The following is an 11,379-nucleotide window of genomic DNA, read 5'->3' on the forward strand; positions in this document are numbered from 1 at the left end:
GGCAGGGGACATATATTGCTTGTGCTCATTGGGTCATCGTCGACATCGGCTTGAAGTCACCCCAAGGTGACATGAAAATTCCGAAAATTTAGATAATTTGTCAATTGTTATATTGAAATAAAACCAATTAATAAATGTGCAATAATTTTATCGAATTGTACTTTCCTTTCTATGCTTTACATCAAAAACAACTTCACTAATTTGCAATCTCTTACCTGAAATGGTATATAAAAACGTTATTAAAAAACAACCATACTGCTCCCTGAATACGATATCATTTCTAATTCTGTTGGATGAAACCACTGTTTATTACCAATATACATGGTTATCTACCCAATAACGCATGTGTAATGTTCCATGGCCCTAAGGGCATCTATGCCAGGTTTTATGACTTAAATCCGGTTGTAAAACTCCATGATTGTAGGGTCCCAGATAAGCAAAAACAGGACAGAAATCTAGTAAAATAGTGCTGTAAAAGTATACTGTCCGAAAATTGGAGTCATTAATTATTGATGAAAACCCGTATGTCCGAAAATATAGTCATAAAAAATCATTATTTTGGCTAAAAAGGGGGGTGTCCGAAAACTTAGAGTGTTCGAAAACTAAGAGTAATTACGGTATCTGATAGTTTAGAATCATGAGTTATTGGGACAAATCAAACACATGTTAAATTACTTGTTTTGGTCTTAATATAATAAGTATTAATTTTATTTCTTTTGACAGCAACAGACAATGTTCACGTACTTAATTATCAATCCATAGGGCCTTTTTTAACTAACATTATCTTGACTGACTGTTTATAGAGCTCTCATTCTGCAAGGAGAAGGAGGTACTGGCTGTCAACATTGGTTTTCCACTTCAAGATGGAACGAAAATGACACGGACTGAGATGAGAAAGAGAAAACAAGAAAAAGAAGAACATTCAAAGAGAAATGAAGCCGAGTTGGAAAGAAAGGCTCGTTTACAAGAATGTAAGTATGAGGAAAAATGCTAACGGTCGAGGCTTTTTTATGCCCCCGATCGAATGATTGGGGGCATATTGTTTTTGGCCTTGGTTAAAGTTTTGCGATAACTTGCAATATTGAAGATAGCAACTTGATATTTGGCATGCATGTGTATCTCATGAAGCTGCACATTTTGAGTGGTGAAAGGTCAAGGTCATCCTTCAAGGTCAAAAGTAAAAAAAAACACTCTAAGGGAAGTAATAAGCTTTTAAAGGGAGATAATTTCTAAACCTGCCAAATGATATATTGAAATTTTATTTCAAAGTGGCGCAATAGGGGGCATTGTGTTTCTGACAAACACATCTCTTTAATTCTATAGCTTTAGACGAATTTAAGTTGCATCTTATACGAAAATTTATAAAATTCATGGAGTTTTTCTTCAGAATGAAACTTATCCCTAGAAAGGTCATTCCCCATCAATATCATCACTTGAAAATATTATTTGCACGCTATATTTTTACCAATCCAAATAGCCTTTCAAATAACTTAAGTTTAAAAAATATGTAGATGTTTATTTATGAATAGGTTTAAATAACAAGAATTAGTTAACTAATTGTTCATTGCAAAGCTTGGCCATTCCTATATAGTGTTCCATAGAAATTCTCATGGTTTGAAGCTTTGAATTATTTGTTTAATATATCAGAGATAAATTAAGCATAGTCTTTTTTCATAAACACTGTCTTGTGTGTTTTGCTTTCAAATAAACTTAATAAAAATGTTTAACATGCATGCTAGACTATCACAGATTTGTAAGAGAAGTACAAATGAATAAATTGTATAAATAGTTTAAATACATAAAAGTATCAATTGTGCAATTGTATTTCTTTAAAAAATCAAACAGTTTATCAAAATTATATAGTAGAAAGAAAAATTGAATTAAATGATTTCAAATATAACAGTACTCTTCAATCAGACAGAGGACAAGTTCCATTTTTGGTTAAAAATATAAATAAGCTTGGCACCACAAGCTCTGCACCCCTTAAATGTGTGCTACGCCTGTGGATTCAAGAGAAAAACCTATGACCTCAATACAAGGAATACTAAAGAACAAATTTGGGCAACTGTTTTCCTATAATTCTGTAAACACTATATAACACTGTCCTGTCACAGTGGTGGTTCCCATATCGGTTGCCCAGGCGGAAGGCTTCCAGGGGGTTGGTCAGCGGAGGATACACCGACTTGCTGATCACTATGGACTCTTCAGAGACCTGTTTGGGGAGGCGTATTTCTACCCTTCCCTTGACCTCAGGGTTGGTTATGTGGATGGCGCTGACCCAGAGTTCATACAGCCTGTTTACCATGGAAACCAGCTGCCCCCAGCAGAGGTGAACATTCATAAAAGCAATGCATAAAATAATAAACATTTCCACATATGTAAATCATATTAGGAAATGTGAAATTAATTAATATGTCTTGTTAATGGTCCTATTTATGCCCCTGTAGGTCGGGGGTATTTTTTAGTCACTTTTACAGTGAGTCGATCGGTCAGGTGGTTTTTTCTCTTCAATGTTATACATTTAAGGAGAGAACTACTTCTACATTTCTTTACCAATTTTATTTGAAACTTAAAAATTGGTATTGTCATGAATAGTAGATGTGCACATTCTTTAGTAATTTGTCTTTAAATATAGCTGACAAATTGGCGCGAAGATATAAGTAACGTTTGTGACAAAGTTTGCTCTTGAATAAAGCTGGCAAATTGGCGCGAAGATATAAGTCATGTTTGTGACAAAGCTCTCATTCCATTTGTCATCAAATTTGACGGGCAGTCCCCGCCAATTAGACCCCTACCTGTGTACTTGTATTGGACTATATGTTTACCCATGGTCCTTCTATGTGTCCTTCCGGATCCTGCTGTAACTAAAAAATATGTAGATTAGGTGATGAAACCTTGTATGTCGATATAGGTCCATATGACAAATATGCAAATTATTTCATTTTTTTGTGTTGTCTGAACAAAAATGTTGTTGCTAAGGTTGCAGATTAATTTGTAAATAAGAATCTTAATCCTGTGATAACTCAAAAAGTAGTCATGTTATGTTGATTAAACTTGGTACGTAGAAAGACGGCCATATGGTGAATTTGCAAATTATTTTAGTTTTATCGCAACACCAAAATAATGGTTGCTATGGTGACAGAAATTATTGAGAACTAAAATCTACATTCTGCTATAACTAGGAAGTACTTAAGCTTGTTTAATGAAAATCATGTTCTTATTCCGACTACAATGAGCTGGTATGGGACTGTTGTTATTTATGTCTGTGGCAAAACTCTTATGCTGCCCTTTTAAGAAGAGAGGGTATATTGTTTTGCAGGATGTCAGTCTATTGGTTGGTCTTCCCATAGACCAGTTCATTTTCAATCAGTAACTCGTCAATGAATTGGCCGATTGGCTTGACACTTCACATGTGCATTGGCCTTGGACAGTAGATGACCCCTATTGAAATTGGGGTCACAAGGTCAAAGGTCAATGTCACAATAAATGTAAAAATCTTTCCAATCAATAGCCTGTCAACAAATATACAAATTGGCTCGATACTTCCCATGTGCATTGGCCTTGGACAATGGATGACCCCTATTGAAATTGGTGTCACTGGTTAAGGTCAGTGTCACAATAAGTGTGAAAATTGTTTTCGATCAATGACTTGTCATTGCATTGACCAATTTGCTTGATACTTCACATGTGCATTGGCCTCGGACAGTAGATGACCCCTATTGAAATAAGGGTCACTAGCTAATAGGTCAAGGTCACTGTCAAAATAAGTGTGAAAATCGTTTCCGATCAATAACTTGTCAACAAATTGACAAATTGGGTTGATATGTCATATGTTCATTGGCCTTGGATAGTAAATGACCCCTATTGAAATTGGGGTAACTAGGTAAAAGTCACTGTCAAAATAAGTGTGATAATCTTTTCCAATCGATAAATCTTCAATGAATTTACAAATTGGCTTGATACTTAACATGTTCATTTGCCTTTCACAGTAGATTACCCCTAGTTATAATACTTTAATATTGTAAACCTATTTACTATAAAGATGATATAACAGAAGTGCATAATTCTGTGTTAACAAAAGACTTACTTAAGTGGCTAAGTCACACTTATTTGATAAGATTAGCTCTTTTGGTCAGTTCTGATGCAAAAAATCCTGTGTCAAGGCCTTTTTCAGGGGGGGGGGGGGGAGCATTTGTCTCTGACCACGGAGCTTTTGTTAATTCTTGTCATCATGGTATTTACACATTTAAACTGAAATCTAGGAGATTAAATATGGCTTGATCTTCTTTTTGTCCTCTCAGATCAACACTTTCATCAACATGATGATCGCAAGCATCAAACTGCCGTGCATTTTGTTTATTTGGACATTGTGTCTGATTCAGACTCAGTCAGCCCCTGAGGTAGTGTACAAGGGCGATGCTGACAAGTTCTACACCTTGTGTATGGTGGCCCCAGATAGCCATCTTGAACAAAATAACAAGGAATACCTTCATTGGATGGTGTAAGTATAGCCATTTTGAACACAATAACAAGGAATACCTTCATTGGAAGGTGTAAGTATAGCTATCTTGAACACAATAACAAGGAATACCTTCATTGGATGGTGTAGGTATAGCCATCTTGAACACAATAACTAGGAATACCTTCATTGGATGGTGTAAGTATAGCAATCTTGAACACAATAACAAGGAATACCTTCATTGGATGGTGTAGGTATAGCCATCTTGAACACAATAACAAGGAATACCTTCATTGGATGGTGTAAGTATAGCCATCTTGAACACAATAACAAAGAATACCTTCATTGGATGGTGTAAGTATAGCCATCTTGAACACAATAACAAGGAATACCTTCATTGGATGGTGTAAGTATAGCCATCTTGAACACAATAACAAATAATGCCTTCATTGGATGGTTTAAGTACAGCCATCTTTAACATCTGTTAGCCGTCTGTTTGTTCCCAGAGGAAGCATGTGTCCATATGATTAAAGGCTATAGACCAAACCCCTTGGCCATCCATATGGTTACAAAATTATTTTATACTTCATATAAGTGGTCTACGTGTCGTAACACGTTATAAGGACTTCAACAAAATTGTTTAATTCTTTTATGCTTTACTTATAATTTTATCAATTTCAAATTATAATATTTTATGAAAGAAGCTGTATATTCTTTACATGTATATGCCTACATAATTAGTGGTATTTTGTTTTCTATTGTATAGCATTATGTTACTATTTGTCCTATACCGGTTTCACTGGAGGGGACTTATGGTTTGCGCTCTGTGCGTCTGTCTGTGAGTCTGTCTGTCACACTTTTCTGGATCCTGCGATAAAGTTCTTAATATTTTTTAATGAAACTTGCAACATGGATAAATGGCAATATGGACATTATGCACGTCATCTCATTTTGTTCCTATGTCAAAAATTGTGGTTGCTATGGCAACCTCAACAAAAGAATTAATCTGAAAATGGTGGAATTTCTGACAATGGTGGAGCCGGTAGGAGACCATATTGCTTGACAATAGCCTTGTTGAATCTGTGACAAGGAGTTGGAAAATTTCACTTTTACAATCAGTGAACAAGTAACTTTAACCTTTGCATTGGGTTGAAGTCCCTATTACTTTACAAAATTACCAAGTTGACACTCAATTCATCAGCAATTACTTACGCTGTTATTTTGAAACTTGGTATAAAGCAAGTTGCCTTGGTGTAGAAGACCAGGAGGTCAGGGGTCTGATCCCCACTGAGGAAGTGTTCTTTAGGTCTCCTCCAAAGACACAAAGTACTGCTTCAACCCGATTAGGCTTAGGCTTTTGATGCAATCAAAATTAAATAAATAGGTTTAAATATAACTAAATATATAAATTTGTGGTGTCCAGATCTATCACGGGATTGCATTATATGGGTTTTGTGGTATGAATGTCAAGGTCACTGATAGTAAATACTGAAAAAAAAATGTAGGTTCTAATTAACTTGAAAACAAAATGAAAAATTGTCATGAAACTTGATGCATACATTGATTACATTGAGTGATTAAACATTTGATGATTGTGTTCAAGGTCAAGGTCACTGTTACTTAATAAAGAAAAAAATCAGCTTAAAATCCGAAGAACAAATTATTGTAGTACAAGCATTTATACTTCGTATGAAATTTTTTGTTTGCATATATCATAAGGCACGTTTGATCAAGGTCATCTTTCAACGTTACTGGAAGAAACTACATAAAAAAGTGTTTCCTCTAAAAATCAAGGCTTGATGTGTCTTGTAGTTTATTTTTATGTCCCCCACTATAGTAGTGCGGGACATATTGTTTTTGCCCTGTCTGTCTGTTGGTCTGTTTGGCCCAACTTTAACATTTTGCAATAACTTTTGCTATATTGAAGATAGCAACTTCATATTTGGCATGCATGTGTATCTCATGAAACTGCACATTTTGAGTGGTGAAAGGTCAAGGTCATCCTTCAAGGTCAGAGGTCAAATATATGTGGCCAAAATCGCTCATTTTATGAATACTTTTGCAATATTGAAAATAGCAACTTGATATTTGGCATGCATGTGTATCTCATGGAGCTGCACATTTTGAGTGGTGAAAGGTCAAGGTCATTCAAGGTCAGAGGTCAAATATATGTGGCCCAAATCGCTTATTTTATGAATACTTTTGCAATTTTGAAGATAGCAACTTGATATTTGGCATGCATGTGTATCTCATGGAGCTGCACATTTTGAGTGGTAAAAGGTCAAGGTCAAGGTCATCCTTCACAAGGTCAAGGTTATTCTCCAAGGTCAAACGTCATATAGGGGGACATTGTGTTTCACAAACGCATCTTGTTCAAATTAGAAAAATACTCTACTATTTGATTATGATAGCTACAATAACCTATTATACAAATAAATTTGTTAAGAAAAAGCCAGAACTTATGAAGACAAACACTAACAGTTTATTGTGTGTTCCTCCAACAGCTCTTGTAAAAGTAAATTACTGATATAAAAACAGTAATTTTGCTTGCTGTTAAAATGGGTTATACCTCGACAGAAATATGATCCCTGATTTTGCTCCCCTCTTCATTGTTAATAACAATGTTATCTTGCAAAAAAATATCTTCAGGGCAAACATTCCGGGCACATCCGTATCCGAGGGCCAGGTGCTATGTGACTACATGCCTGTGTTTCCAGTCCACGGTACTGGTAACCATAGATATGCATTTGTTCTCTACCAGCATGACAACGTTATCGATTTGTCAGCAGAAAAACGACACCAGGAAAGGTATGTTAAAGTCCTGCAGATGCTCTAAATGTTTGTCCCTGGGATTAATGTGTACTCAAGTTTTTTTCTCTCATGCACAAACTATTTTCTAAACACTTCTAAAATTCTTCTTTTTCCCATGCTGGTTATTTATTGGTAATATGGAAAAAATGCAGCAAAAAAGAATTGCCCATATCCAATTGTGCTAAATTGATATGATTATTGATTGCCACATTTAGAAAATGCAATTTGTTACTATTTATTTATCTTTGCACTTTATAGCATAACATGTACAATACATAAAGGGCACCGTATCATAATTTTGCAATATCATTTTTTGTTGTCACACATTGGATCATCAGAATTTGCATTTTTGTCAACCCAACCCAAACAACACTTGTACTCTTAAGAACAAAGCGTTTCACGTTTGCTGTATGCCTATATTAAACAAGGTGGTGATATTTGCAACTCTTCGTGGGAGTAAAATATACCCTACCCTACTGCAAAGATTCACCAAAACTCTTCATTTAGCCCATTCCCATGCAGAGGCAAAGTGAAAATGGCTATGTGCAAACAGCATAAAACTAGAACAGCCTTCAAGTAACTCGCAGTCTGTTCAGGTTTGCCGCTCATCAGTAAGGGTTGGAAATGAAGCCTTTAAAACTTTATTCCAGTAAGAAAGGTTTTTAATAAATCAAACTTTCTAAGGTGAAGTTTCTACAAACGCTTCAATATATGTATCTACGTGGTTAAGGGTTCAATTAAATTGCAAACCTATAAACTATGTATATAAATTATTTTCAAACTGAGCAGGGCAACTCAAATTTTGTAGGTAAGGCGCTAACAGATAAGTACAAATTTCACCCTCTACATATTTTGTTAGCTGTCATTCCAATATTTTAAGACCAAACCTCAGTGAGCGCACCTTTGAGACTCTAGAATTCTACAGACGTCATCAGGACGCCATCACGCCCGTAGGACTTTGCTTCTTCCAGGCAGAGTGGGACCCCAGTGTGAGAAAGACCTTCCACAGTGTCCTTGGTAACGTGATTGTTTGCATCTTAGATCTGAGCCTTGTTTCTCAGAAAACGGGGCTCAATGCATGTGTGTAAAGTGTCGTCCCATATTAGCCTGTGCAGTCCACACAGGCTAATCTCTGGCGACATTTTTCACTTTTATGAATTTTTTTTTGTTGAAAAGAAGTCTCTATTAAACAAAATCCAGTCTAGGCAAAAAGTTTTGTTCCAGTTAAGCCTGTGTGGATTGCACAGGCTAATATGGGACAACACTTAACGCACATGTATTAAGCAAGGTTTTTCCTGAGCACAGCTAATCTAGGCCCAGTTTATTGTGTGATATCATCGCAGGAAGAGGTCATAAGGTTTAATTTCACAAAGGCTTAAAATAAATATCTCATAATTTTCAACTCTCTGATATATTTCCACTTTAATGGAATTTTTCGTCTCTTCTAAACAAAAAACTTGTTAACACACAAGTGTCATCCCTGATAAGCCTGTGCAGACTGACAGGCTAATCTGGCATACAACTTTACATGCATGCATTAAGCCTGGTTTTCCGGGAGCGACCCTCATGTTGTCAACACTGCACTGTTTCAGATATGGATGAGCCTCGGTTTGAGTTCCTGCCACCACAAGAGTACATCTCCAAGCAAGTGAGGTGGCCAGAGTGGGAGTCCTTTAACACGTGGGTACACCTTGCAAGTTAGCTAAGTTGGTCAAGTGCTGGGCCTTAACACCTGGGTATCCTTGCAATCTGGGCCTAATGACCAGTTTGGTCAGTTGGTTAAGCTGGACATTAACATTTGTGTACACATTTCAATATGGGTCTTCAATGTCCATTTGTCTCAGTTGGTAGACCAGGCCAAGAAGTCCTGGCAGGTAATATCATGTTGCAGTCTTCAATGTTTGTTGAAAGCATGCTCTTGGGGTTAAAATTGGCCACACCTTGTGGTGACTTGTATTCAGAGCTCCAGATAAGGATTTCGTCTTAAGGGTATTTCACCCCCTGATATTGTTGTCAATGCGTATTTTACTCCTATGTTTCAGCCATAAAGGGTTAGGAATATTTAGGGGTATTTTCCATTTCCATAGAAAACAGAAAAAGTAAAAGGCGTGTTTAATCTAGAAATAGTATTATTATTTGTTATTTATATTTTTAACTGCAAACAGAATATATTTAAAAAGATGATATGAACAGATTTTCTTTTAAAAATATTCCCGCAAGTTGCTTAAAACGTCCCTTTTCGATCCACAAGCATGAAGGGCCGCCATTTTTATTACAAGCTTATTATTCCCCCCTTCAAAGAAGAGGGGGTATATTGCTTTGCTCATGTCGGTCGGTAGGTCGGTCCGTCCACCAGGTGGTTGTCATACGATAACTCAAGAACGCTTGGGCCTAGGATCATGAAACTTCATAGGTACATTGATCATGACTCGCAGATGACCACTATTGATTTTGAGGTCACTAGGTTAAAGGTCAAGTTCACAGTGACTTGAAATAGTAAAATGGTTTTTGAGTGATAACTCAAGAATGCATACGCGGCCAACAGGGCACACTCTGAACAATATTACTGAAGCATTATATATTTATATATCTATAATTATCAGTCCTGAAACATCATCCTTTTAGTAAAATACAGTGGATCAGTAAAAATATTATCAGAATATGAGATTTTTTGTATATTTTGTATATTAAATATTGTGTTAATGTTTAATTTTGTTGATTAATATAAATATAAGCAGGACAGTGGAGGTAATACACTATTATATCTTTGTTATATACAGGGGAAACAAATGCAATAAGTTTAAATTTATTGTTACAGCATTTGCCTCCCTTGTTATATATTTAAATTTTGCCAAATGTAAGGCTAACTGCATTTTTGTAATGCATACTACTACTACTACTACTTGTACTACTACTACTACTGCTGCTGCTGCTGCTGCTGCTACTGCAGCTGCTGCTGCTGCTGCTACTACTACTACTACTACTACTACTACTTCTACTACTACTACTACTACTTCTACTACTACTACTACTATTACTACTACTACTACTACTACCACTACTACTACTACTACTACTACTACTACTACTACTACTACTACTACTACTACTACTACTACTACTACTACTATTACTATACTACTACTGCTACTGCTACTACTACTTTTACTACTTCTACTGCTACTACTACTGCCACTACTACTTTTACTACTTCTACTGCTACTACTACTACTACTGCTACTGCTACTACTACTATTACTACTGCTACTACTACTACTACTACTACTACTACTACTACTACTACAACTACTACTACTACTACTACTTTCACCACCACCACCACCACCACCACTACCGTTCACAGTGACAAAAAACGTATTCACACAATGGCTGCTACTACAACTTATAGCCCATATAGGGGGGCATGCATGTTTTACAAACAGCCCTTGTTTTGATTGACTTACTTTTGATTCAAAGGTTACCTTACACTAAAAACTTAACTGGATTATTGTTAAACCGGTTACGCACTTTAATCGATTTAAAATACGTACATGTACCAAGATTTGTAAAGCGTTTTGTTACGTACTGGGCCGGTTTTTAATGCCTTTTTTTTTTTTTCAATGCGTAAATACGCAGATACGCCTTTTATCTAGAGCTCTGCTTGTAATCCTTATGTATATAGTGAAAACTTAAAATTTTCTCTGAAACCACAATGCTTTGTTAAGATATTTGGCATGTGCATGGTAATGTGGTCCCAAAAAAGCAATTGTCAATCAGTTTCGAAAAACGATTGTAACTCCCAATTCTTTCTTCAGGTATCTGGACAAGTACCGGGATGTGAGAGACATCGGGGAGGAAGTACTGAAAGAGAAGCTCAAGACGGCCAGTCCCTTCAAGCCACGCCCCCGAAGACGGCGTTTCCCGCTGATATTTGAACCGCCAAAGGACAAATTGGCGTCTTGGTTGTTGATCAGAGAGCATGAGAAACGGCTGAGGAAATCTTATTGGAAGTACTTAGATGACTGATCATATTGGGTGAAAAGTTGTGTGATGCTTTTGTTGTATATTAATAAAACTTTGGTGTAGAAAAAATAAAAACTAGAATTATC

At 36.2% G+C, this 11,379-nt stretch overlaps 1 protein-coding gene across 1 annotated transcript in view; it reads left to right on the forward strand.

Moving 5' to 3' along the window:
• Positions 1-11,379, forward strand: part of LOC127844199 (39S ribosomal protein L38, mitochondrial-like) — a 29,654-nt gene extending 18,275 nt beyond the window's left edge. The window contains exons 2-8 of the mRNA XM_052374269.1: positions 804-971; positions 2,115-2,329; positions 4,383-4,501; positions 7,109-7,267; positions 8,151-8,287; positions 8,863-8,950; positions 11,086-11,379. Coding sequence (XP_052230229.1) covers positions 804-971; positions 2,115-2,329; positions 4,383-4,501; positions 7,109-7,267; positions 8,151-8,287; positions 8,863-8,950; positions 11,086-11,296 — 1,097 coding nt within the window. The 3' untranslated portion in view covers positions 11,297-11,379. The remainder of the gene's footprint in view (positions 1-803; positions 972-2,114; positions 2,330-4,382; positions 4,502-7,108; positions 7,268-8,150; positions 8,288-8,862; positions 8,951-11,085) is intronic.

Source organism: Dreissena polymorpha, chromosome 9, assembly GCF_020536995.1.
Source record: "Dreissena polymorpha isolate Duluth1 chromosome 9, UMN_Dpol_1.0, whole genome shotgun sequence".
In the NCBI taxonomy this organism is placed as follows: domain Eukaryota; kingdom Metazoa; phylum Mollusca; class Bivalvia; order Myida; family Dreissenidae; genus Dreissena; species Dreissena polymorpha.